The sequence below is a fragment of the Lentinus tigrinus genome, assembly GCF_003813185.1.
Source record: "Lentinus tigrinus ALCF2SS1-7 unplaced genomic scaffold L226scaffold_40, whole genome shotgun sequence".
Taxonomy (NCBI): domain Eukaryota; kingdom Fungi; phylum Basidiomycota; class Agaricomycetes; order Polyporales; family Polyporaceae; genus Lentinus; species Lentinus tigrinus.
The window spans coordinates 241645-267952 of NW_027137949.1; the positions used below are offsets into that span (position 1 = coordinate 241645).

General features: G+C 58.8%; 8 protein-coding genes across 8 annotated transcripts; 2 read left to right on the forward strand and 6 right to left on the reverse strand.

Moving 5' to 3' along the window:
• Positions 1-345: 345 nt before the first annotated feature.
• L226DRAFT_493391 (uncharacterized protein) lies at positions 346-1601 on the reverse strand. The gene is made up of 3 exons (XM_067677437.1): positions 1353-1601; positions 1247-1301; positions 346-1183 (listed from the first exon to the last, which is right to left on the reverse strand). Exons 1-3 carry the CDS (start codon positions 1513-1515, stop codon positions 430-432), a joined length of 972 nt encoding a protein of 323 aa, XP_067530743.1. The 5' UTR covers positions 1516-1601; the 3' UTR covers positions 346-429.
• Positions 1602-1710: 109 nt separating this feature from the next.
• L226DRAFT_258541 (uncharacterized protein) lies at positions 1711-2994 on the forward strand. The gene is made up of 3 exons (XM_067673342.1): positions 1711-1741; positions 1807-2115; positions 2184-2994. Exons 2-3 carry the CDS (start codon positions 1996-1998, stop codon positions 2838-2840), a joined length of 777 nt encoding a protein of 258 aa, XP_067530744.1. The 5' UTR covers positions 1711-1741; positions 1807-1995; the 3' UTR covers positions 2841-2994.
• Positions 2995-5088: 2094 nt separating this feature from the next.
• L226DRAFT_258595 (uncharacterized protein) lies at positions 5089-8451 on the reverse strand. Its single transcript, XM_067673343.1, has 3 exons — positions 6903-8451; positions 6729-6847; positions 5089-6664 (listed from the first exon to the last, which is right to left on the reverse strand). The coding sequence occupies exons 1-3, from the start codon at positions 8318-8320 to the stop codon at positions 5418-5420; spliced, it is 2784 nt and encodes a 927-aa protein (XP_067530745.1). The 5' UTR covers positions 8321-8451; the 3' UTR covers positions 5089-5417.
• Positions 8452-10349: 1898 nt separating this feature from the next.
• L226DRAFT_539198 (uncharacterized protein) lies at positions 10350-11128 on the reverse strand. Its single transcript, XM_067681641.1, has 3 exons — positions 10929-11128; positions 10752-10875; positions 10350-10695 (listed from the first exon to the last, which is right to left on the reverse strand). The coding sequence occupies exons 1-3, from the start codon at positions 11022-11024 to the stop codon at positions 10589-10591; spliced, it is 327 nt and encodes a 108-aa protein (XP_067530746.1). The 5' UTR covers positions 11025-11128; the 3' UTR covers positions 10350-10588.
• A 2679-nt stretch (positions 11129-13807) lies between these two features.
• On the reverse strand, positions 13808-15228 carry L226DRAFT_547892 (DUF1715-domain-containing protein; the record flags this gene model as incomplete). The annotated part of the gene is made up of 3 exons (XM_067682537.1): positions 13808-14180; positions 14939-15112; positions 15188-15228. 3 exons carry the CDS (start codon positions 15226-15228, stop codon positions 13808-13810), a joined length of 588 nt encoding a protein of 195 aa, XP_067530747.1.
• Positions 15229-15661: 433 nt separating this feature from the next.
• On the reverse strand, positions 15662-16881 carry L226DRAFT_470683 (phosphatase activator; the record flags this gene model as incomplete). Its single annotated transcript, XM_067676326.1, has 4 exons — positions 15662-15811; positions 15883-16078; positions 16144-16550; positions 16618-16881. 4 exons carry the CDS (start codon positions 16879-16881, stop codon positions 15662-15664), a joined length of 1017 nt encoding a protein of 338 aa, XP_067530748.1.
• Positions 16882-18025: 1144 nt separating this feature from the next.
• Positions 18026-20408, forward strand: L226DRAFT_526184 (uncharacterized protein; the record flags this gene model as incomplete). Its single annotated transcript, XM_067679037.1, has 6 exons — positions 18026-18199; positions 18254-18412; positions 18468-18614; positions 18672-18746; positions 18801-18903; positions 18970-20408. The coding sequence occupies 6 exons, from the start codon at positions 18026-18028 to the stop codon at positions 20406-20408; spliced, it is 2097 nt and encodes a 698-aa protein (XP_067530749.1).
• Positions 20409-23965: 3557 nt separating this feature from the next.
• Positions 23966-26155, reverse strand: L226DRAFT_575076 (dimethylaniline monooxygenase (N-oxide-forming); the record flags this gene model as incomplete). The annotated part of the gene is made up of 8 exons (XM_067685152.1): positions 23966-24013; positions 24068-24121; positions 24182-24317; positions 24382-24520; positions 24582-24587; positions 24660-25346; positions 25407-25559; positions 25621-26155. The coding sequence occupies 8 exons, from the start codon at positions 26153-26155 to the stop codon at positions 23966-23968; spliced, it is 1758 nt and encodes a 585-aa protein (XP_067530750.1).
• Positions 26156-26308: the final 153 nt, after the last annotated feature.

Below are 26308 nucleotides of genomic sequence, written 5' to 3' on the forward strand. Positions count from 1 at the left end.
AGGGAGATGAGAAAGTCGTCGGGGGTCGTGTCGTGGTCGTCGGCGAGAAAGAAAAAGCGTAGAAAGACTTCTCAGCTTCTGCGAAACATCACCATCAAAGTTCATGTTGCCGCGGCCTCTTCCTTGCCTCACGCCTCGAGGCGCATATTTTTGCCAGGCTATGTCCAAATGAGAGCAAGTTGAAAATACTTACCAGAACATATTTTCCGCTTAAGCCACGTGGACAGCCCAGACCCATGGGCGCTCCCGGTGAACCAATTGAACGTGCAACGGATGCAAACGCACGAGTTCCTGGAGAGAGGAGTTGTAAGGAAGGCAGTAAAGAACACCCAAACATAACTCTCTGGTGTCCACAAGGATTAGATAGATCTGATAGGATACACTTGTTGCAAGTGTTACAAACAGTTACATACTCCTCGAGCGACTCACTCATTCTCGCCGCGTTGTAAAGTGCAGGACATCGAAGCCCTTCCCATACGTCCTGTCCCAATCAAAGTCGCTGCTATGATTCTCGACCCCAAACGCGGTGATCAACCGCGCAGCCTCAGGTCCTCCCCGGACGACCGGCCGCGCCTCTTCACGCGTCTTCCCCTTCGCACCCTGGCCCCAGATCAGCGTCTCCTCCTCGTTCAAGAACGTGCCAATCGTGCGGAACGTCAGGCTGATGCGCTCCCCATTCTGGCACTGCTCCGCCGCGGTCTTCGTCCTCAGCGGCCGCTTGTCCGTGCGGATGCTGTGCAGCCACTTCGCGTTCGTCTCCAGGCCCATGACGAGCATCGAGTTGTGCGGAAGCGCCACGCGCTGCGTGTTGCGGTGCGGAGGAGCCTTCTTCTCGGGCCCGCCAGTCCCAGTCGGGCTGTGCGGCCGGGCCTCGCCCGCGGTGGCAGGAGGCGTGGCGTCCAGCTCGACATGCGGGTGAGCGAGCGCGTCCTTCTTGGTGTGCAGCGTCATGAAGCGCTGCGCACCGAGGCTCACGTTGACGATCTTCGAACCCTGCACGACGTCGATCGTCTTGTCCGAGTGCTCAGAGATGTAGTCGGCGCCCGTGCGGTAGTGCTGGATGAGCACGTGGTTCACGGGCTCGCCCAGGACCTCTTCCACACGCTGCCGGATGCGCTCCACTGTTGGGGAGAACGGCAGCAGCGGCGGGGACTCGTCCGCAGGGTGGCGGTATAGTGGGAAGCTGGATAGGCGAGCACGATTGTCAGCGAATACTTACCAAGAGCTGGACATGAAGAACACGCACCTCCCATCTTCATTCACGCGTCCCTCTACGGCTACCAGCCTCGGGACCTCGCCGCCTATCGAGCGTGAGAGTCAGTTCCAGATGACTCATTGGCGCGGCCACATACCCCTATGCATCATCTTGCTCCACTTGACCTCTTTCTTGAGGTTCTCAAATGCAACGTCTGCTAGGTCTAGTGGCAGGAAGTCATATATCACAGAGGTGTCGCCCTCGGCGATGGTGTCCCCAGGACCAAGGAACTTGAACCTGGGATGCGTCAGAACACTCATTCTGGTAAAAATGTCTGTTTGGTCAAAGTCGCAGTAGGTGCTTCTTGCGGGTGCAAGTCGATGTTGACGTGGTGGTGAAAGGCTGAACGGCAGTTCTCGGCGGCTCGCCACTACATGCTAGTACATGAGGGCCGGCAAGTGCCGAAGTATGAGAAGCGGGCGTGGCGAGGTCGCCTGAGGTCGAACCTGAACGTCCTCGACCGCGCATCAGCGTCCTCTTACCAAGGTTCTTTCTGAGTCTGCGTCCCCCAAAGGTTTTGAGGCACTCACATGCATGTTCTTTCGGTTTAGAACGATGCCAGCTAACGAACTCAAGCCGACTTCGCGGCAAATGCCGTCGGCGCTCTCACTTGTCCGCGACGGTTTGGCGGAGCTATGGTAAACTGAAGTTATAGGAGGTTATAGGGGTCATTCTCCTAGACTCGGACTACGACTTCAACAGCTGGCTGATAGTTTAGATTTCCACCCGACGCCTCCAAGATGCTTGAAAGTCTCCTGACGCGATATATGTTTCGTCGGACGAAGGTGAAGACTCCGAGTCCATCCCCGTCGTCCTCCGGCGGCCAGCCTAGCCACAACGATGCGAACTATCCGTTCGATGTGGGTCATAAAATCCTGCTGCATTTCTTTTTTTTTCCCATGGTCTAATCACGACGACATGTGTCCAGACAACAGCTGCACCTGGCATCAACGCGCTCCCCGCGGAACTTCTCGTCACCATCTTCCACATCCTCATCGACGACCTCGCTCGCGAAGACGCAGAGAGCCGCATGTACATTCAATCGAAGCTAGCACTGCTACCGAGAGAGCGCCAAGAACTCCAGTCGGACGATTGGCAGGAATCCAGGGGCGGGAGGCTGAGCTGGCCCAGGGTTCTCCATCTCCCTCACGACGTACTTGCCGGGCGATGGTTTGGCGGGAGGAAACCCACGCCGCGCACCGCTACATCCAGCCCATCGCGCCGGGCACACTCTGCACACGCGCCTCCGCCCGCAACCTGCCCTATGCCTGTGCCTGTGTGGCCTATCTCATGGGTCGTCGTCACGTGGGTGTGCCACCGCTGGAGAGACGTCGCGCTCTCTGCAGCCACGCTCTGGAGGACGTTCGCAGTCGGGCGGCACTGGACCGAGCGGCTTTGGCTGCCTGTCTTCCTGGCACGCGTGGGCGATACTTCTCTCGACGTTCACCGTCGAGGGGGCAGGACTCTGCCGAGGTTTGCTCAGGACGCTCACACTGCAACCAACGCATCCTTTCCTCCGAGCCAATATTTTGCGGAAATGTTAGGGTTACTCAGTTCCACGAGGTTCGATAGGATAAGTTTCTGAAGCGGGAAAACTTGGCGATAAGGCCCATTTATGCAGGTAAGATAGACTAATAAGCCTTTCATGGCAAGTATAAGGGGGTTACAGGCAAAGTACTCACTAAAGCAGATTGCTTACTTTCAACAATCCGATTTCTATGCCTTCGCTATCTGCGGAAAGGATGCTTTCTTTGCAGTGTCAGAACCGCTCGCGCACCTCTCCGCACTTTGCGACTGATGAGAATGTCAAGGGTCGCCGACTTTCATATGGTGCGGACGTTGCTGCTAGACCACGCGGAGCATCTCGAGCGTCTGGATATCTACGAGGTGCTCCGAGTCCAAGACTTGGCTCTTTTGGAGATCGAGTCCTCATACTCTGGAGCGGGAGCTTGCACCCTTCCCCAGCTAACGTCTCTCCGCATGCGCGGAGGTCTCCATCCAGCAGACCTCGCCGTCAATTGGCCCTCATTGCGCTCCATGGAGGTTTTGTACGCGTTTGCCAGTGGCGGCCTGGACTCCACACGGCTGCTCGATAGCCTACGCCAATGCACCGTGCTCGAGGAGCTCGAGATCTCCACGTTTCGATTCACCTCTTCCGATATGAATACCAATACCGCCGCCTCTCCCGTACCCCTCCCCAACCTCCGGCGGCTCACCCTCGTGACCTGCGGCCCAGATGGAATGGACGTTGCGAGGTTCTGCGAAGGCCTATCGCTGCCAGCGCATTGTACCGTCCGCATCCACCACAGGCTCCGGCTCCGCCCACCTCCAGACAGTGACACTGGCGGCCCGCAAGCCATGTTCGCCGCGGCCACGCCTTTCCTCGGCGCTCTCTTCAGCTCTCTCAGGCCGCTTCTGATTCTCAACCACGCCTTCTCCCTCTGCCTCGAACGAGGCCAGGACGAGGCCAGAGTAGAATTCTACGACACATCCAACCGGCAATGCGACGTCACGGTGGCACTCAGCCCATCCCGCGCCGTCGAAACCCAGGACCTCCGGCGCACTGTACTGTACTGCTTCCCCGCCGCGGGGCGTCCTCCGAGTCCGCAGGCTCGCCCGTCCGGGCCTTCGGGCCTTCGCGCATCTCAATGTCATCTCGACGCTCCCGCGCCTGCCTCACCGCGCTCTCGGTGACCACGCCGCCGAGCGCGGCCCGTCTCCAGCAGAATGCACCGCGCTCCTCCTCGCGGCGCAGCCTGCGCTCGAGCTCCTCCTCATCGGCGCCGGCGGCCCCGGACGGCACGGCGCAGTCACCAGTGCCCCTCGTGCACCGCGACGTCGCGCCGAATCCCGATGCTGCTCGCGCTGCGGAGCGCGGACGGCGGGGTGCCTGTGTGTCCGCATCTGGAGACTCAGAGGATCGCCCTGCCGTGCGCCGTGCGCCGTCACTGTCTTTGGGCGCGCGATGGCGAGGGGCGTGCGGGATAAGTATGCTGGACGCCCGCGCGCGCGGTCGGGGTGCAGGCTCCGGAGCCTGATATGTTGTGCTCTGCTCGCGGAGGGCGTGGACGGGTCGCAGCTCAAGTCGATGCTCAAGGAACAGGTAGAGATTTTGGGTTTGCAGTGTGTCTTCTAGGTGACTAGTCTAAGTCTTACCCAGGACCGTCGTCTGCATGCCACGGAAGCTCACACACATTCACTGAACAGGGTAAAAGGACGGACCGCGGACAGAAGCCACTCAGGAGTCATAACATACATATTCACCTGCCAAACCCGCTCGACGCCGGCGAATCGGACTCGGTCCTCCCACATTTCCGAAGCAGGCAGCAGGCACGCGTGTTCCAAAGCGCCAGGGTCAAGGAGAGTGAGATTCCATTCAATCGGCAAGGGTCGTGCAACACTGGGGAACGGGAATAAAAGTCGTGATCCTAGAATAACAGCGGTGTACAAACAACGCCGGCAGCGGCAGTGGGGCAGCGGGTAACGATGTGTCAATGGTAACATAGGTACTATGTATGTAGTCGATAATGCCAAAAAAAGGAGCGACAGTTGTAATGTGCCTGAATAGCGGACGGCGCTGCGGAAGGTAGGTAGGTAGGTCGGTTACGTTACGTACAGCGGTAAAAGGCAGAACTCAAGAGGTCGGGAAGCGGGACACTGCTGGCACGCAGGCATTCATCTACATCCAAAAATTTCCAAATTTAACCCGGGGCGCTCTCGAACGAACAAGATGGTGACAAGCAATATGCAAGGCGGATAACGCAAGCTGGATAACGCGAAGGAAAAGCGGAACGCAGGGAGCTCGACAACATGGGAGGAGAGAGAGATAAAAGTTCAACGATGGGTCAATCCGCCAACGGGTGTGGTAGGTATGTATGTAACACGTCAGATACTGGTAACGATTCGTAATGGTAGTGGTGGTGGTGGTGGTGGTGGTGATGGTGGTCAAAAAACGGCGATACTTCTACACTTACACTTACTCGCACACGAGCCCGCGAATACGCACTATGGTATGATATGGGACGCCTGCGCTTCCTCGCATCTAAGGGGAGCCACACCCGGGGCCCCGCTGTCGTCACGTCAAGCTCTCTGGAGTCTGGAGGACCTGCCCTCCTCTCCCACGCACGCGCACGCGCCCACGCGCACGCCCCGCAAATTGCAATCACATCGCAACTCCGACGCCCTTCGCCGAGCGAAGCGACGTCGTGCTCGGCATGCGAAGCATGCTCGGGCGCACCGCCGGGGTCGGCGTCGGCGTCGTCGGCGTGTTCGGCGTCGTGCGGTACACCATGCCCGTGCCTGTGCGCGGCTTGAGGCGCGACGAGCTCGGGGGCGCGGAGCTTGCGGACGAGCTGCGCGCCACTGCAGGCGCCTTCGCCGGGGACCGCAATGGGAAGGCGATGCCGTCCTGTGGCGGGGCGCTCGCCACACTCGGGACAGGCACGGGCACGGCGCGGGCGGATGATGGCGGGTGCAGACGCGAGGGCATGCGGCGGAGGCTGGGCGTCCTTGACGAACTTGCGGTGGAAGAGAGCGACGTTCGGGCGGAAGCTGGTTCGCCCGAGGGCGAGCGAATGCTGCCTTGGGTTTGTGGGAGACGAAGGGGGCGAGGGACGGACATGCTGCGAGGCGACGCAGTAGAGGGCGACGGGGACGGCTGCCCAGTCGAGAGCTCGCTCGGAGAGTTCAAGATGACGACATCGCGAGGATTGAGAGCCCTCGTTGTCAGGGTGTCGAGCTTCGACGTGTTCCTCTTCGAGCCTAGTGAGCCCATGCTCGGTCGACTCTGGGACGGGGAATCCGCCGGGGTGATCGGGGTCGCAAGGCTCGCGGTCGAGGAAGACGTGGACGGAGTGTAGAAGCCCGGTTCTTCGCCTTCCCGGATGTGGTCCAGAGAGTTCGTGGTCAACGCGGGGGGCTCCAGGCCACGGCGGTTGTACGACGCAGGCGCAGATCGATGCGACGATACCGACGCGCGAGAGAACGTCCGCGAGAGCGCCGACGTGGACGATCCGCTCGAGAGGGAGCTGCTCGTGCTCGTCCGACGATCCAGCCCAGACGCGAGTCGTGGCCGCTGCCATGACGTCGGGGGTGCGGACGTGCGCGGCGTCTTCGGCAACACGCCAAACTCATCCATGCGGCTCTCGGGCATGTGTTCGCTGTACGAACGTGTGACCGAATTCGCGCTGCGCAGGGAAGCCGCCGAGGCAACGCGCTTCTTGAGCGAGTGCGAGGAGAGCTGGCGGACGAGCGGAGCAGGTGCGTCCTCGTCCTCGCTGTCACTCCATCCCAGGCCGGTCGTAAGGCCGATACCTCCGCGAAGGAGCTTGCCATCACGATGCCTGACGCGGCGCTGGACCGTGTCGCGCTCGTCCTTGAACAGCCCATTCTTCGTCATCACGGATCCCACTGAAACGCGATCACGATACGTGTGAGACACATGTGGACACACAGCGATAAACAAGGGACCCACCGGTCGACGCGACACTGAACACGCTCCCTGGCCGTTCTCCAGGAAGCGGGGTCGTGTTCCGAGACGCCTGCACGAGCTTCGAATTCGGCGACAGCAGACCGTCCTTGACCATGAGTTGCCTGTGTGTGCGGATCAGCAGCCGCCCCTCCATATGAGGCAGGAGGGTGTACGTACGGGAGCGGTGTGTGTAGATCCAAGCTCGAATCCGAGTCGCTGCCGCCTCCGTCGAGTTCCCGGTCCAGACGTGCTTCTTCGTCGCCGTCGAGCAGCTCATATGGCGTGCCTGTCTGATCGATCTGCACACCGTAATCGGACACAAACGAGTCCTCGTCCCACACATCCACCTCCCCCATCGCATCCTGCGCGTACGCTTGCTCGGTCGGAGACCCTGGTCGTGACTGCCGCCGCCCTCGAGACGAGGAAGGCGCGCTCGTGCGCCGGTCTGTATCGACGGCGCTCGTGCGACGAGACGCAGGTGCAGAACGCACCTCGTGGCCGTACTCGCCCGGTCGCCGCTTCACGCTCCGTGCTGGCCGCGAAGACGACCTCGAGCGCAGTCCCGACCCATGCGACGACTTGCGCCGCGGACGCGGAGTAGTAGCAAGAATCTCCTGGATGTCGGGACTGCTCGACCGGCGCGTGTGAGCCAGAGACGTTGACCGTGACAACGATGGAGCCAGAGATGGAGTTTCAGACGGAGGTGGGGGTGGCTGTGCAAGCGGTGCCGGGGGAAGGGGAGGGAGATCTTTCTCTAGAAGTCGTCGTGAACGTCCGTGGCCAGAAGGTGGGCTGGTTATTAACCTGCGCACGGCCTGCGTCGGCGTGGGCGCAGCCTGCTCGCGCGTCGCAGGGGGGGATAGAGGAGGGGCAGGAGGGACATCGGTCTCCTCATCTCTGAACTGGGAAATCTCGCTGAGGTCGATGGAAGAAATAGAGTCGTTGGGCCCGTGGCGTATTCGCCTCCGTGAGATGCTGATGTCAAGCACCTTTTCGTCGTCGCTCAGGCTCTCAGGCAGCGGAGAGTGCATAGAGATGTCGTCCAATGACAGGCGTGTCAAATCAGCGGCGTCTTCCTCGGCAATACGGGGCTGGATGACCGGAGACCGGTCGAAATGGCGCGCAAGCGGGACCGAGAGCGAGCTAGTTGACGAGTACGAGCGGATGGAGCGGGCGGAGTCGTAGGGGGTCGCGCTGGTGGAGTGGGACAGGGAAGGGGCGCTGCTGCCGCTCGCGCTGATAACGGAGTCGCGCTGCGAGTACGTCGACACGGATGCGATCGACATTTTCGATGCGCGGCGCGAGCGGGCAGCCGTGATGAACATGAGGGTTTCATGCTCGGTGATCGGCGACGGTCCAGGAACGGGCGGGAGGGGCGACGAGGGCGGCGCGGATGGCGGAAGCTTGAACTGCTGCGGGGAAGGGACAGGAGAATGAAACGGCGACGGCGAACGCGCGAACGGCACGTTGGGGCTGCCCGAGAGAAGAGGAGAAGGGGGGATGAAGCTTGGAGGGGCCGGAAACGCCTCTAGGAGGACGGGGACTGCTGGGCGTTTGTCGCGGCCGCGCGACTCGATCGCAGATGTTGAGGCCATGACGGCGGCGGCGTCGTCTGTCCATTAGGGTCAGAGACATCGTCATGTTTGGATGCGGAAGGTGATAGGAGGGTGAACATCACGACGGATCAGCGTGAGGCAGAGTTTGCGCATGTATGAAGGCAAAACGCAACACGACACCACGCTCAAGACCTTCCCAGGCAGTCGATCCCTCCCAGGCAAAGACAAGACCGACGCCCCCCTCTTGGCGGGGCACGGGGGGACGCTAAGCGGGCACGCTGCGGACGCAGGGGGGCGAATGGTCATGAAGAACGACGACTTACGTAGCGCCGTGTTACACAAAGATCCCTCCCGTCTGTCCAGTCTTCAAGTGCGAGCGGCGATTGCCTAGTTGGGCCGCGCGAGCGTCGAGGCCGAATTAGGGTGCAGCCGGGGCCTGGCCGTCGGCGGACTGAGGGCCTGTAAACGAAGAACAAGGACGAGAAGTACGCACGAGAGAGCGAGCGGGTATTTGGAGGGTATCGTCGTAAATTTCGGGTAAGCGGGCTTGGCCAGAAGTGGGTATCCAATTGTCTTCTGCCGCCCATACGGCACACGCGCGCGCTCCGGCTGGCGAGGGGCGCGTTGGTCGGGGCGTCGGCGGCGGGGCTCGTCGGGAAGATGAAGGAGAGAAGAGAGAGGGCGGGCCAGGCAGTCTCACCGCCGCATCTGGTGGTGGAAGGGCACGACGCAAGTCGCTAGCGGCGAAACGTGCTAGTTCCCAGCGGGCGCCTCGGCTTTTCCCATCGCGTCGTCCTCATCACGTTCTCCGACATCACCTAGCTACAGTTCCCTCGACTCGACTTCCGCACGCGGACGCAGTGAACACCATACTGTATGTCTTTCCTTCGCTTTCGGAGGCGGGGACACGCGGGACAGATGGGTCCACTAAACCACAGCGGCGTCTCGTATTTGACGCTGCCATCACGATTTTGACAGCGTAATGCCCAGGCAGGGCAGGCATGTTCCCCCTTCGGCCCTCCGATGCTTCACTGACTTGCAGTGGTGGCTGAGCGGGCGAGATCAAAGGTCCGGTGGCACTGGCATGTTGCACACCGAATGTGAACCGTAACGTCGACCCAGCTCTCGTCCGAGTCGCGACGGAACCTTGGCTCGCCAACCGTACGGCGGCCGCACGAAGCGCGTGTTTCTTTGCGTGCCTGTTTGGAAACATGGTGAGTAAGTTTACTGTAACTGAAAAAAAAATGCATCCGACTCGTTCCGCTCAAAGAACGGTTTCTGACTTTCTGACTACCTGAGCTCGACGGCCTCCCGGGTCCGCGTATCCAGCAACCTCGACTGCTGTCTGCAATGTGCATGTGCAATGTCTTCTTCCATTCGCAGCACCGTCATGCGCACTTTAGGCTGCACTGCTTGTGTGCCCGTCACCAGGGGGAATGCTCTAACATTCTCGACCCTCTAGGTCGGTCCGGCGTTGCCACGGTCCCAGCTAGCCCTAGTGCTGACTCCTGAGCGCGCTCGTTATGTTTCGTAACATTCTGCCGTTCACGGTATACCTGTTCGGGAGAGGTTGCGCCGTGCGCCGTGCGGGCTGGTTGCCATGCTCGAGCGAAGGGTTCCGTTCTGCCGGAGGTTCAACGTCCCTGATGCACCGCACCATCGACCGGATGCCGATCACTGGCTAAAACTCTCAAACGATTTCCCTCGGTGTGGTCTCGAGTGCGCACTTGGGGGCAGGACGGGTGTTGCGAGGTACACCTCGCTATACTTATAATCCACGGTCGGTCAATCACTCCCGCCGGATGCGTGATCGTGGGGCCGATCGGCGGTCATGCATCATGTTGACAACACTTGTGTCATCGTCATCTCCCCAACTCTACATTTTCTTGCTGGTGTTTCAATTATCAGTGTACCTTCTCATCATATCCCGTCCTGGCAGCCACACTGACATGCAAGCATAGACCTTCGAACGGACGAACCCCTCCCCGAACGCGAGTATGCACGCGCCCCGCTCCATTCACAATTCCACCGATCGACACCCCGCGTCACCCGTCCAGGGTCCAGCTGCCAGCACGTCTATCTGCCAAGCGACATCCGCCGAAGCCGCCAATAATAACAACTTTCAATTTCAGCACCCATGTATGTATGCACCCGTACATAGAGTGGGGAACGGTGAACCTGGAGGCTGGGGGTCCGGGGAACCCCAATCGGCCGCACCCCGACGTGCCAGTGGACCGTGGACGACCGTCAATGGTCATCGCTGCCGGGTCTTCTCCCGCTGCAGATGACCTTGGCGCCATGCGACCGTCAAATGAAGTTGATGGTGTGGCACTGGCAGCGCACCGGTCCCCGGACGCCTCGGCCCTCGGGCTCGCGTTGGGGCTCGCGCCGGCGCACATTCGTGCAGTCGAATACTTGTTGGCAGAACGTGTTACGTCGGGAGGGAGCTGAGGAATTGAAGCACATTCACCTGTCAATATCACCACTCTCGAGAGGCTGAGTCGAGGTGGCTTGCGTTCAAATGTCCGGCTCGCAATATCCTGTACGGTATGGTCGGTGCTGTTGACTTTGGCGGCCAATGTCAAGTGATGTTCCTGGAGCTAACAATGTAATGGCGCAGATGTAACCAGAGCAACTGGCGACTCCCCTTCAAGCGAGGACTGGTACCTACTACCGGGTACAGCCTGGCAGGCGGCAGGCGGGTACGACGTAAGATCAGCCAACTCACTACCAGAAACTTCATCCCGGACTTGATCTTCCTGTAGGCTACCACTCTTCTTCACGATCCTGAACCTCAGTCGGTGCAGTATCTTTCGACTCGCCGATAATCCACTGGATTGTCGTTCTCGCGTTCTGGTGTGGCGCCATGGACAAGGGTATGCATGTGCACTGTGCAGGGACTTCCGGGGTGGCAGAGACCAGCGTGAGTTGACCTGTCCTCCAAGCCTTCCAAAGACTCCGCCTTCCAAGACTCACATCCTTGTCAGTCAGCTGGCCGGTATGACTACGCAGCCATTATACACCAGGCTCCAGGGTCCAAGTTCATCTCCGAGCCGAGCGTACGAGATCCTCAGCAGCAGCTCCCGGGGACTCCCACTGCGGGCAGCGGAACATCGTCGTGGCCCGTCAGCAGAGCAACAGCCAACAGCCACGCAAGCATGCTGAGCGGCGCCCGGTTTCAACATGTCCTCCGTGCTCGCTCAGGGCCTGCGCATGACCGTAGGCAGCGCTGCTCCTTCAAGTCATATGAAGGCTCTCGTCCACTCCAGGCTCCAAACTTGCCGTCACCACGTTCTCCTCCCCATTACACTCCGATTCCTAACTTGCCAATCTTCTCGCGCATCCCGCTACTCTGGGCCGGAGCTCAGAGCTCTGTATCCGAGTCAGTGTCACGGATACTGGATCTGTATACTTACTATTAGCGCACCTTCGCGACGTGGTGCCATGCCCGCTGCATGCTAGCGAGAGGCTATCGGACGTGAGCTGGCCGCATATGGCTCGACATACCTAGCTCCCCGCGCATAAAATACATTCCGCCGCCGTTATCGATGCCCTGCCGAGGGCGCAATGTGGGTTCCGCCCACCTGGTGCCCCTTGCATGCCTATAATGGGAATCATGTGGCCCCCGTCCCAATGCGTCGATTACGGCCTCTCCCCAGCCGCAAGTCCGCTTGTCCAGCCCGCTGCTCGATGACTCAGGGCACTGAGCTCGCGCCGCCCCGCTAGCATTCATTTCGTGTGTCAGCGGCGACGCTGCCAAGGGCGCTTCGTAGTGCGGAGCTGCCACAAACCCTGGTGGGGCTCACGCTTAACCACAACCAGTAGCGCATCTTACTCTTTTGTTCATCGTGCTCTGTACAACGGGACCCTGAGTCTGTTACGGAAACCCTGAGTTCCGCCCGAGTATCTCTGGGTATCTATATCCAAGGCACAATTGACTTCACCATCATAGTCGAAGCGGTCTCTCCCGTGGTATGATGTCAGGATGGCACGCCGTGGCAAATCATATGGCGGCTAACATACCTCATCAGGCTACTCGGTGCGCTCAAAAGCCTCCTGAACACGACACGCCCATCCCTGCATCCGAACATCCGCGAACGGCAATCCTTATGTCGCTACGAGCCCGTATGGCTAGTGCTATCGCGGCCGTCGGGGCTTATCGATGCGCACCCTCATGGTGGGCCCGAGACGCACAGAGACCACAATGGCAGCCGGCCAGCACCCGTGGCATCTATCAACGTCACCCGCAGGCTAAGTGGAACGTTGCCCGTCAGCTGCCGTGCGAGTCACGACATCGGGCCCCAGGCTCAGGCTATCGCGCCAGCTGAGGCCAATGCCAGCCCCCCCCGGAGGGGAGTGTCCACCACACGGATCGCCAGTGCGTGGCCACGATGGGCATGATTGACGATCGCGCCACGCTGGGAGGCTGCGTTTGCCCGGAATGGCGACTTGGTTCTGCCCACCCCGCCGACCGTTTGCTTCCGCGACGCATGCTCTGCACGCCCTGCTGGAACGTCGGAACACCGAGGCAGGCCCCTTGCCGACGGCCTGCTTCTGAATCCCCGGGCTCTCTTGACACCGCTTCCGCAACGCACTGCGTGGCCGCATCCGCAACAGGCCTCGGCACCCCTCTCTCCGGTCTCTAAGCAGCGCAGAAAGTTGCCGGCCGTGTTCACTAAAGTGCAAGAGACAGCGATCGAGCTTCCCCGTACCTGCCTGTAGCGAGCCGAGCAACGCAGGCTGCACTTGCACGGCCTCGCACGCGGTCGCCGCGTTGCCCGTCAGAAGGCAACAGGGGGGAAAGTGCGAGGGAGCACCGATCGTTCGATGGAACGTCCGCAAACGGCGACAGGTCACTCACGTCTTTGCCGCAGTGCGAACCCGGGTCCGTGCAGGCGCTCCGCGACCTCAAGGAATCCGCCGAGGTTGTAGCCAATGTGACAGCCGCTTCCCAGTACACGACGCTTCTGGCGCATATTTGAGCATGCACGGACGTGCATCACGCGACGCCATCCGATCGCTCAGCGGCTGCTGTGTGTGTGCAGTTTACTGAGGCGTGTGGCATAACCGTGGAGCGTCGGTTCGTCGGCTCGTGCCTGAATGAGCTGACGGAGTAGACAAGCTAAGGTGGAGAGAGCGAGATAAGCAAGACGATACAGGATTGAACGATGGACACTGATACACATATGGCGGCTATCGATACAGCAACATCATCGCAATGAATGCGAGCCGCGGATGTCGGACACCAGTGGATCCCGACAGTCCGAGCGGAACAGCGGAAGACAGCGGGTGGACGGGCAACCACCGAAACCTTGAAGTCTCCGGCATGAAGCGAGAAGCAGAGCCTCCCGTAAGCTAGGAACGCACTGTAAGCGACGTTGCCACGGCAGGGTCGAAAAACACATACCGAACCCGTGATCATGGCGCACGCTCCTAGTCGCGGCGCGCTCCTCCACGCCCACAGCGGCGCGGCGCTGGGCAGGGGGCAACTCAGCCCATTGAGATCCAGAGCAGAGCCCTCCATGCTCAGAAATTCAGCTCCGTGCCACCCAGCGGTTTGTCCGCACGGGGGTCGTGGACGGTCCACACTTTCTTCCGTTCCGGTTTCGCCCTGGTGGTCCCTGCCGCGGCAGCCTTCCCCATCTCCGTGTCCGCGAGATCGTCGCTCGGAGGACGATCAGGAGATGGCGAGGACCCATCGGCGGCCCGCAGAGTAGGTCGGACTCCGAGCGTTGCGCAGAGAAGCTTGTATCGCGAGCGGATCTGGCGGAACAGCCTCGGTATATCGAGCTCGGGTTCGGTGGAAGAGGTTTCGCTCGCGGCTGCCGCTGCGGACGGGTTCACGCGCGGAAACTGCGCGATCAGTTCGAGTAGGTGTCGGATGTGGTTCTGAGTGCGTCTGGAAGTACATGAGGTCAACATGAGTCGATCGTCCTGTGGTACGAGTTGGGAAGAAACGGTTCCAGCCGCGTCGCGCGAAGTCAGATGTGTCGGAGACTAAACTTCGCAGATGAGGAGCGAGGGTATGGTTGGAATATATGACCTGCCCTACGCCCGTGGAGCACAGCCCTCCGGCCACGATCGCCATCCACATCCGGCACCCACGCCGGAATGAAAGTCAGGCCTGTCCAGAGGCCACAGATCGATCAGACGCACGAGAGCCTGTCGTACACCCACTTGGGATGGACCGAGTCCTACTGCATTCATCAGAACCCATCAGATCGCACCGTCAAGCCGGACATGACGGTGAACACAGATGCACACAACTTGCATACCACAATGGCGGAGTTGCACTTGCCCCTCTGTGCCGAGACTCGTCAGGAGTATGGATGGGGGCACATCTCCTCAGACATGAGAGGAAGTGCCCTCGGCACGAGAGGCGCGCTACTAGGTTGGCAGGCGGCAAGGCAATTAACTTCTGTTGAATGCACCCGCTTCACTGATCAAGGTTATGGACCTAAATCAATGAAGCCGTACAAAGAAAGCCATGTCCGTTGCCAGAACCTCAAAATCAACGACTTTCTAGAGCGGTCCAAAGCCCACTACGGACTATCCACGATTAACCGCCAGTCTGTCAGTTCTCGCAAGCCATCCACATTGAGCAGCCAATCGAAAAGAGGGAAGACTCCACGTAGACCGAATAAACAGCTCACTCACTCGTCGTGCCCCCCTTGCGCGCCCAGTATCGCTCTCCACATCAACGCAAACCCTTCGTAAAACCCCAGCTCCTCCCACATCTCGAATCCCTTCTCGCGGCCCAACGCACGCCCTTCAATCAGGCCATGGACGCGTCCGTGAGCGTACCCATCCTTGTACCCATCCTCGTAAAACCTACGTACGCGCGGAGTCAAAGTCAGTGTTAGTACGATCTGAATCTCGAGTCCTGGCATCAAGTTCCGGACACACGTTTGCTCCACGTTCACCAGGTCCTCAAGATCGAAGTCCATTCTTCACGCTTCACTGAGTCGGAGAGCAGCCGACTGTAAGTTCTGATGCGACGGAAAAACAGCGTGCTGGAGGTGTAGGTCCAAGTTACAAGAAATCGCCTGTAAAAGGAAATTGGGACAAGTGCATAGTTTCAAACTCCGACAGACATATCCGAGGCGCCCAAGGAAAATACAGTAACGGATAAGGGCTGTTACGAAAACCCGCGATAATTGAAGAGGCCCATCGCTCGTGGGGAGAATGACGTGAGGCAAACGTATAGCAGACCACCACAAGGCCGTACAATGAGAGGGGGCAGAACCCTCGACCGGGGACCAACAACCACTCACACCAAGCGGAAGAGGTATCGTACATCCTGAGTCATTAGGGTATCCAACGCAGATCGTGTATAAGAAGCAGTCGCGACGAGGTCCCGAATCATACCTGCGCGGTCGTTCAGCTACAAGGAAGAACCGTCGAATAGGAGCCGAAGCTTACCAAACTCAATTCCAATGTCCAGACCCTGCGTGCCCAGAGCTTAATGGCCTTCGAAGGCTCGCCTGGCTCTGCGATGTCCACTTCAATTCCGTCCCACCAGCACTTCCGCTACAGCAAGAGGATTGGGAAGGTGGCCATTGTGAGCATAGCGAAACAGCGGATAGTGACCGAATACATACCGCAGGCTTCCTCCAGAACAACAGCAGCTTCTGTGCCGTCGCCATCTGGTTGTAGTCGATGGTAACGTGTCGCTCGCCCGAGGGGCTCGTCGAGTGGACGATGCCGGTCTTGAGCAGAACCAAAGCTATGGAAGAGATGCAACACCTCGAAGGTTCCATCGCACGGTACCCCCACTCATCCTCGCGGTCGAAGCCACTGATTGACACACGCACAGCAGACGATCGGTCATCTGCCCAAAAACGAGCGAATACGGCACGTACCTCATGCAAAGCATGTCAATTAAATGTTGCTCTGCAAGGTTGTTCTCCTTGTTCACGTTGCGCTGCAGCGCGGTGAAGATATTCCGCTTGTGGAGCAGGTACCTGCCGCAATTCCTTTTGAGGTCGAGCAACGCATCGTTCGCGATGCCGCGCACATCGGTCGCCTCCTGGCCGCCCTTCGGTGGAATGGAGAAATACTCAAGCTCCTCACGGAGGACAATGATCGCCTGCTTTGTTAGGAGCGGGTTCTGCGATGGGGAGGGGCCAAAGTCGGACGTAGGCGAGCCGCCCTCGAGGAGCTGCTGCTGCGCCGCGAGGAGGCCGCCTGGATTGTTAGGGGTCCCGTAGAACTCATCGCGAGCATGCTGGAAGAAGTTGAGGACGTAGTCGAAACAGTCTGGGTCGAACTGGGCATGCGCGATTGAACGCGGTCAGGAACGTGTGGCGAGGTCGGAACGCGGCATGGTCACGCACATCAACACCGTACAACTCCTCGTAGTCATCATCTGCTCCTCCATCCGATAAGGCGGCGCTCTGACGGCTTAGGACGAGACCGTTGGGAAACAAGCAGAGAAGGACGGATTCGGGAAGGCTGAGGATGTTCTCCCGTTCCACGGTGAATCGCCTGCCGCGCAAGTCAAGGAGCAATCTCGTCAGGAGCTGTGGCTGAAGGTTGGTCTGGACTGGTGTCTGCGAGACCTGAGTTATGGGCGAGTTCGAGAGGTTAACAGCAGCCATGGCAGCAGGAAGTGCGGCAAGACGGAAGGAGCGTGGTGGTGGTCAGCGGCAAGCCCAGACAGCGGCTACAACGCGGTAACGGTTGTCTTACTGGAGGTTCTTGAGGGATAAACGACAGCTTACAATTAAGGAAATTATATTTATTTACTTTACTTTACTGTGGTAGGTGCCCATAGGTACTCGGCGCCAGTTACATGGACCAGATAAGCTTTGTACAAACTTTGTCGACCCCTCATCGTAGTCGCCTTCTCTCCGAACACATTGTAAGTACATTCGAATACTTCTACGCTTCTGAACCAAGACTCGAAGGAAGATCGGGAGTCTGATGGCTCACGGACGTGGGCTAGCGGTATCGTCAAGGACAGCCTGAGTCCAACGGTACCTCAGGCCCTCTTCCTCTTCCCCTCCGGGCCCTCCTACTTCCCCCTGGGAGACAGGAAGCAGCGGAAAAATAGTGCGTGCTGGGATGCGAGAACCAAACCCGGATCGGATATATATCGAGCAGGCGAGGACTGCGAACAGTCGCTACGCGGTAGAATCAAAGTTACCCCGTTCTCGGACCGTTAAACGCCGCTCGTATCTGGGTGACCCCGCATTGGCATCTGGCAGCTGGCAGGCGTGCGGCCGCCATCCCAGGATGCGCTATTGGCAGAATCGAGGCAATCGGCGATAGCAATGTGGCCGAGGTGCCACTGGGCGGAGAAACGTGTTGAGCTCGAGCCCCGACGGCGCCGACTCCTCGAGCGCACCGTCCGAGGGCGACAGAAGCAGGTCTGTGAAGGATGAGCATGCAGGCGAGGAGGCAGGGCAAGAGAGCCCGCGGAACGGGTACGTAGTCTGAAACGTTCTGTTGGTCTGATCGTGGCACCGATCTGGCGGACGCGTGTTCTCGGGGACCGGGGAGCAAGGTTGGGCTGCCGGCGGAGTGGAGGGGCGGGGAAGGGCATAAGTCGGGGTGCAGGGATAGAATATAATAATTATCGAAAGTCCGACGGTTGGGACCTATAACGGTATACAGTTTGCCTTATCACTGCGTTCTCACCATCGCACCTTCAAGTCAACCCCTCCAGACCGTTCCATCCTGATTTGAGCGCCTCTCTTCTTCGCAGGTCCCTTCCGGGATTCTTCGAATAACTCCCCCAGGATGACCTCTCCGCCCTCGTTCTCGTTTTCCAAGCCGGCGATGCCAGGAGATGCTGTCTCGGTATTGGTACTCGTAGAGGACTCCGCTACGATGGCGGCAAAGTGGCCCGACGTTCGAGACTCCTACTTACCTAAATTGCTCGAGAACCTGCGTTCCGCGGACCCATCAGTCCAGGTTCGTCTTGCGCTCGACATACTTCTCACTTCTCACCCTCCCTTGCGAATCCAGATGGACGCGCGGTGGCTTACAACGTCCTCAGCATCTGCAGCGTCTCCGCCGGTGGTCGTCGTCGATGCCGCTCAAGCCCAGATGCCCGTCGACGTGCCACTCAAGCGTGAGGGCTGCCCCACCAAGTTCTCGCCAGCAGTCATTGCGAACGCCATTAGTGTAAATGACATTGCTCTACGCTTCTCGTGCTACAGTCGGACTCATCCGCCACCAGATACTCTCCTCGGCGAGCCGGCGGCAAAACACCACGAGGCACCTCATCTTGGTAGCAGCGACGGGCCCGCTGACTCAAGGGCCGTTCAACGACACTACTCCGTCCGGGTTCGACGCATGGGACGACATCGCCGTTGTACTGAAACAGGTGATCCTCTACGCTCCACTCAAAAGGCCACTTCCTTGCTAATCACGGACTCATCAGCAATACATGCGCCTGCATGTTATCCTCAGCGTCGGCGCGGAAATGAGAACCTATCACGAGCTGTTCAAGAGATCGGTAGGCCATCTCTGCGAAGCTGCGATGACGCAAGTCCTCACGACGCGATAATAGCTCCAGCTCCAAAACAACTCGGAAGTCCCTGCATGGTTCTCCGTGGATTCCAACCGATACTCTATCAGGCTCTCTGGGAGGCCACAATATGTTCGCGGGTCAGGTAGGGGTGCCTGGGGCCTTCGTCTCTTCCCATGACGTCGACTGATCCATGCAATCGTCCTGACAGCGGCTCTGCCTATCCCGCTCGTTCCGACAGCCATTCCGGAGGATACATATAACGATCCGACCACCCCGGCCCCGTCGCCCCCCTCTCTCTCACCACCCGAAACCGCATCAACACCGAGTTCGCCGTCCCACTCGACATCCCCGGGTGCACGGAAGTCTTCCACCTCTCCGACAAACATCCGTACCCGTCACCGCGGCGGCGATCCTCCGCAATCGCCTCCGACCACGGAAGGCGGCGGCGGACTCGTCTCATACCTCCAGCAGATGCATGGGTTGACGAAGAAAAAGAGCTACGGTATAAAGGCCCCGAAGAAGACGTACGCCGACATTAGGTTACCCAATGCTGGAAGGCCCATCTTGCCTCGTCTGGAAGTCCCTCCCTCCCAGTCGGACATCTACACCTATCCCACTTTCGATAACGTGCAAGGCACGGAGACCCAGGTACCCGTCGCTGAGCCGCAACTACCCCCGCCAAGGCGTCACTCTGTCGATCAGCTCCCATCGGCGTCTCTGGTCGCGAGGACGAACAATGAAGATCGGAGGGCGCGTAGGCGCGGTCCATGGCTACCGATCGCACCCCCCGCGTCGTCTACCCCATCGTCGCCCACGTCGACCACATCGCCGGGAACACTGGCCGCTCTCCAGAGCCTTGCCTCCATGACGCCGCGCCTGCCCGACTTTGTCACAAAAGATCGCACCCCTCCAGCTGTCGCAGGCGCGACGGACCCTCGCAGTGCGTACCCAATGCCTTCTCTAGCAGCCTCAACTCCTCCACCTGGTGCGGGATACTATGCCAACGCTGTGCAGTCGTGGCAGCAGCAGCAGGCATCGGTCGTGACGTCCCCCGTCTCCGCCGCCCCGAGCCCCACACACGCCGTGTCGTCCTCTACTATGAGCGATGGCTCGCGATTCCGGACATCTCCCCCCACTCCCCAGCTCGTCGGGAGCGACTACACGAATGGCAGTTCGCCGCCCAGCAGCACCGCGGCGACTCCGCTCTCGCTCTCCGCACCCATGGGGGCAGACAGCACGGAAGACCAGCCGTTCGTCGTGACACCCGAGTACGAGGCCATGGTCAACGCACGCTTCGATGAGGCGGTTCGTTCTGGGGCAATGCATGCGAGCATGACTCCCGCCATCCGCTCCGCAGTCCCTGTCTCCATGTCGTCCGCGCCGCCTGCGCCAGCATACACCTCGAGTTTGGTCGCGCCTGTGCAAGAGCAGTCCTTCTACTCTGGTTACTCGTCCGCGATGCCACATGCTGGCATGATGGACATGCACGACACTGGGTACGCAACCTATCAGTCCGTCCACGATATGGGCGAGTATCCGGACTCGGGCGATCCCGCCAACGGCGTTTGGGAGTATCCCGTCGCAGAGTCGTACATGCCGACCATGCAGGAGTATACTCACGCTCAAGGGCAATGGTATGCTTCGTGATCTCTCTATGCATCTCCCAGCGCGCCGCACGATGATTCTCAATACATCTACATACCTCTCGACCTTGCTATGCTGCTGCATCTCGTTATTATCCGCGTATCCTCGTTATAACCTCTCGTCTTGCTGTGTACATTGTCTGTCTCTCCATCCCCTCCACCCTCCTTATTTCCTCGCGGTCTCCGGTGTCTTCTGTCGTCGTCTTGTTCTTATCTGGTTCTCTCTGGTGGTCACACATGGTTGAACAGTGGATATATCACGCGCATGGCATGACACATGGTACGACGCATCCACGCTCTGCACGACTTCTCACATCTGACAATTATACCCATGGCATATACCTACGCTACGTATGCTTTTAGCTCTCTGAACTTCCTCCTTCCTCTCCTCCGCATTCCATACCACCCTTCCGCACTCCCTCCCTCCCTCCCTCCCACACTCCCCGTCTCATCCTCCACTTTCTCGGCGCATGCGGTCTTCCTTCCACCTTCGTTCGCAGGTGTACTACTTCTTGTTCCTCCGGATCTCGTTTAGGGCTGTAGGCGACGCTGTTTCGTGCTGTAAGCTATGTAGCATATCTGCTTTCTTGTGCAATAAGGGAATCTGGCTGTCGCTCGTCGTCGGAGAGATCCCGAACGCCACTTCGGAATGAAAATTGCTGTCCACTATAACAGTCAAGCGGCCTCATGATTCATCACCTCCGCCTCGAGCGCAATGGCGATAACGAAGCCCCAAGCTCAAGCTCGACGGAGGCTCGCGGCCAATCAATTGCCCGCCGCAGGGGGTCAGACGGGCAGCTGCCAGTGTTTCATGTGAGCGACCCGAGGGGCGAGCCACACACGCACGTCGCGCGGTGCGAGGCCAGGAGGAGAGTGACATGTCAGATGTCTTGGAAGACCCTAAGAAGACCCCGCTTCTTCGGCGGTCGGAGATGAAATTGCGCAGCGTGTGTGCAATATCTTCTCTCGGGATCCCGCGGCCATGGGCCCGGTAATGGCACATGGCTTAGAGTTGTACGGCAGTGCCATAGGCGAGGTGGGAGGGCTGTCAATGGGACACGCCATAGATGGCAACTGGTTCCGCCGTGCGGTGGAAGGTGGAGCCCGCGTCGCATTGGTAGGGCGGAGGCTCGGTTTGAACCACACCCCGGGCTAGTACTAGTGTGAGGGCACAACTGAGAAGGACCTGGCTTTTCCCGGCTTCATGTCTGCGGGATCGTCGTCGGTCTTCTGAGGGACCTCCTGCCCACACAGCGAGCTGCGACTGCACCCGAAGCTACGCCGCTTGGGTAATCCCGGTTGGGTGCCCTCCCCTGTCGCCACAGGCTGTGCTCGGGGCAAGCCGTCTTAATTGAAGAGCCTACGCTATGATAACACTCCGGGACAATATCGCTGCCCGCGTCTGCAGTGTGTGCAGTGTGCACCATACTAACGCGTATCAAGACCCGAGGAGCATCAAGAACACCCGGCAGGTTCGGCTGTGATTGGAGGTACCACCGCGGTCAGTGCCTCAGCGCTTTGAACGAGCGTGCCGAAGTACAAGGTTAAGCCTGACTGGTAGACAGAATCAGACCCGGTCGTTCCGAGAGGCGGTCTGTCAGCATGTTAGGGGCGTACAGGGGAGTACGGAGGCACGAGGAATGAACTAACCACAGCTTGATTAAATTAATTTGCGACCTCAGCCGGTAGAAGTTCCCCGAAGATCATTTTTCTGCGCTGATACATACATGCTCGGGGCCCCGGCATGACTCGGATCCGCGCAGGTCGTTGTCTTCTCTGGTCTTGTGGGAGATCAATCACGTCGGCATGGTCACGGAGACACTGACGAATATTCAGCGGAACCAGTGATCAAGAGAATATTGCTAGTTGCACCCTTCGTACTACTAGTAGAGCCTGGTTAATTGTTGAAAGAACTGACATATTCCGGTGAGAGAAGATCATAGCACCAGGAAGACGACGAGTCGCTGCAGGTTAGAGTGTTGACAGTGAAATTGTGATGATGTCGCGGCGCAAGCATTCCCGCCGCCGAAAGCGGCCCAACCACGTGGAGGAGGTGGCGGAGCGCTGTGACCCGGGGGCCAGGGTTCGACTAGGTTGGTTCTTTCCCAGGCCAGAAGTTCTTGCTTGCCTTCCACCTGCCTGGTATCAGTTCTTCGACGTCTTTGGTCAATCGTATACATCGACTTCGTGGCCGCTATCTCAGTCTAGTGATCATTACGGTTTTTCTGTTCTCTTTCTCGTGAAATGCAAGGTAGCCAGGCCACAGGATACCGATAGAGTCTCGTTACGGCCCGGGTTTGTATTGAGAGAAGGATATGGGAGTGGCGGAATGCCTGTGCCAGTGATGCGCCAAAGTCTCCGACGGATGTCAAACTTCTATGAGCAGGTGGCAATGAGTAGAGAGTTATTCAATCCGGTGAACTTCCTCAGAGCTCTCATGCAATCGCATGTACTCCGTGCATATACACGGAACTCAGGCCTCCAGGACAAGCCTCTAGAAAATGGAGGAGGCTAAGCGGCTACACGACCGGGAATCGAAGCTAGGCTAATGGATGCCGCCTGACCCCGGCCTGAGCTTCGTCTCGACATCCGACCCTCCAGCTGCCATACATTTCGCCCTCTCTCGCTCATGCCAACCCGGTCCCCAGCACTGACTGCCCACATCTAGCTTCTGTACCACTGGACTCAGGCCTCGCGACCACACCGTCAATACTCGACAGCGAGACCGTCAGCAGGAGGCGGCTCGCGGAGGGGTGCGCCCACTGCCCCCAAATCACCTACCACCCCCCTCGTAGCCCGTCCGGACTTTGGTTCGCTTCCTGACGAATTTGATCACAGCTCACTATGCCTAGCAGCATGCCTACTCGTGAGTCGTCGTCCTCATCTCCTTCTCGAACTCGAACACCATGCATGCCACCGAACCGCGACTTGAATGCCACAAACCCTCCCCCGAAATCCTCATGGACCCCCGCTATCACCTACGGCATATTTCTGGCACAGAACATCCTCGACAACCCGAAAACCGTCTTGGGGGACAGCCCGGTATTGTCAGCCTTACATCGTCTCCGCGCTTCATCAACTTTGAGCTCCGGTATATACCCCAGTGCGCAATTCTGGCACAGATGCCACGGAACAGGCCAGCTACGCCGGCGAATGCCCTCGAGTCTAAGCCAGTGAATGACCCATCTCGAGACAAGTCTTCGAAAGTTAGTAATCACGGCCAGGGTGGCACTGGCACGACATTATTCAGCAATTCGCATCGAACGGGTGAAAGATCACGGAAGAAGGAGGAAGTCGATAGATGGAGAGGTGCTGTGTACGACTCGAAGTCCTGAGGCCCGCGTGGCTGAATGAAGACCCCGCCGCTATTCCCTTGATGCCCAGCGTCGTCGAGTTGACGTTCTTATCCCATTTCATGCCAATCCTGTATAGCTCAGAGATTATATCATTGGGTTCGTCAATCGATCACTTAGTAATCAGTGAGGACAACAAGGATGATGAGGGAATTAATACACGCCACTCAGGACTAGTCTGGCGGTTCAATCCGCATACAAGGACACCTTACACTTGTTGGATTAGCCCTATCTGTATCGCCTTGATCTGTATCGCCTGCACCGGCACAGTCAGTTACAGTCCATCGACGATGCATGATGTGTGTCTTACCAGAGACTTAGACAAGAAACGCGACAACAAGAAGTCGCCGGTCGCAAACCAGAGCTGGCGGATTCAACGGGTTCAGCGGAGGGACATTGCTCACGGAAGCAAAAAGAGACGCACCCCGGGATGCCCGCACGGTCGATAACTTCCGTTCACCTCGCCCTCGTCGTCCATCCCGGACACGGGACCGAGGCGCTTCAAGACGTTCTCGTCGAACAAGTCTGCATTCGACTCACGGATGGTGGCATAGCCAGTCCTGTCCCACGAAAAAAATATCGTCAACACACAGCGCAGAGGAAAGGACAGCGGGGGCAGCATACGCAAATACGACAAGATCGGCGGCCAGGTCTGTACCGTCCGTGAGCACGAGTCCACTCTCCGTGAAGCGTGCGGGGGAGACGCCGCTCTTGACCTTGATGCTGCCATTCCCAATCAGCTCTGCGCCACCCTTGTCGAGCCCTGTGAAGCGCGGATGATCTTTAGACAATCTCAGCACATTGTAGGGGAAAGACGGGCTCACAGAAGCCTGCGTGCAAGTACTAGTCAGCAAACCAGAACAAGGAGGGCGGTGCCAGGAAGCAAGAAATGAGTGACATACCTCCACCCTTCTCATAGTAGAGCAGGTACGCGCCCTCGCCCTCAGGCCCCATAGTGACGTTCACCCCGCCCTTGCGCAAGTTCTCGTGCATCTCCTTATGCGCATCCAGGATCGCCTGTTGGTCCGCGATCGCGAGCTTCTTCATGAGCGCCAGGGGAAGCGTCATGAACTTGAAGTCCGAGATCTCTAGCGGCTCGTCCTCGGGCCACGTCTTCCTCTGGAACTCGTTTACGAACTCGCGCGCGACAACGCACGTCGACGAACGCTGGATCATCGTCACGGACTCGGCGCCCTTGAGCACGAGGTCCTGGCAGATGTCGATCGCGCTGTTGCCCGCCCCGACAACGACCGCGCGCTTGCCGGCGAAGGGCGCTCCGCCGGGGAAGCGAGAGGAGTGTACGACCTGCCCGCGGAAGAGCTCGACGTTGTCGATGCTGGGCACGATGGGGCGGCCGGCTTGGCCGGTGGCCATGACGATGTGGGACGGGTGGAGGTGGATGGAAGTGCCGTTCCGCACTACGGTGACGTCCCAGCGACCGGAGTTCGTATCGTACTGCGGACGCGCCTTGAGCTCTGTGCTCATCCAGACGACGAGGTCCTGAGTAATCGGGTACTGCTCGAGCCAACTAGCGATCTTGTCTCGCGGGGTGAGCTCGGGCCATGTAGACGGGTATGGTTGGTATAGTACTAGAACAATGGACGGTGAGTATTGGATCGCTTGATATACAGTTGAGACGATGGACGTACGGGTATGTTGTCTACGGATACTATGAAGAGTCAGTGTGGGGTATCGTAGTCGCCAGTTGTCGCCAAGGCGCGCATTGCGGTCAATGACCAAGGCTGGAATGTTCATCTGCTTGAAGCGAGCGGCGATCTGCAGACCGGATTGCCCTGCGCCGACTGCAGACGAGAAGTTCATCAGCACTGGGTACTCATAGAAAACAGAGTACAGACGACGGACCGATGAGCACGTATGGATCTGCTTCCACGTCGCGAACCCACTCCGCATATTCCCTGTCCACATCTCGTCCCGACAGACCTGTCACGTCGTCGCGGAGAGGAAGCGTACCAAGCTCCTCGTGGCCTCGCAAGTCGTACAACATGAGCAGGACGGTGAAGGCTCGATAAGCACCATCTGTGTCCGGGACCAGCCGAGTGTGACCGCGACCACGACCGTGTGGGAGATCGAAGGTGAAGCCAAACTCAACCCCGGTAACATCTCGCGTGCCGGGTACAGTAAAGGAACGAGGAGCCAGTGCTGGTGCATGGTCGAGTCGAACAGCAGTGATCTGTCCCTTCCGCAGGGACTGAGAGAGGTAGGTAGAAACCTTATCCTGCCCTTCGAGAGTGCGCAAGTCCCAGGTCAAGGCAAGGAGGTCGCGCAGCCAGCCGTTGGGGACGAATAGTTGTGTGACAGCAGGAACATCGGTATCGTGTAGTGCTGCGCCGAAAGCCGTGAGCCAAACAGAGGCTATGTGGTGAGGATCGAGCGCCATAGGAAGCTTGCAAAGCAGCTGGAGAACTGCAAGTACTTAAGGGACGAACAAGCGCTGGCGAAGAAGGAAGCATAATGAGCGTGGGCATCATATCGAACATGGGATGAGAGAACGTACATACCGCATCCGTGATCTTTCCACACTCCAGCTTTG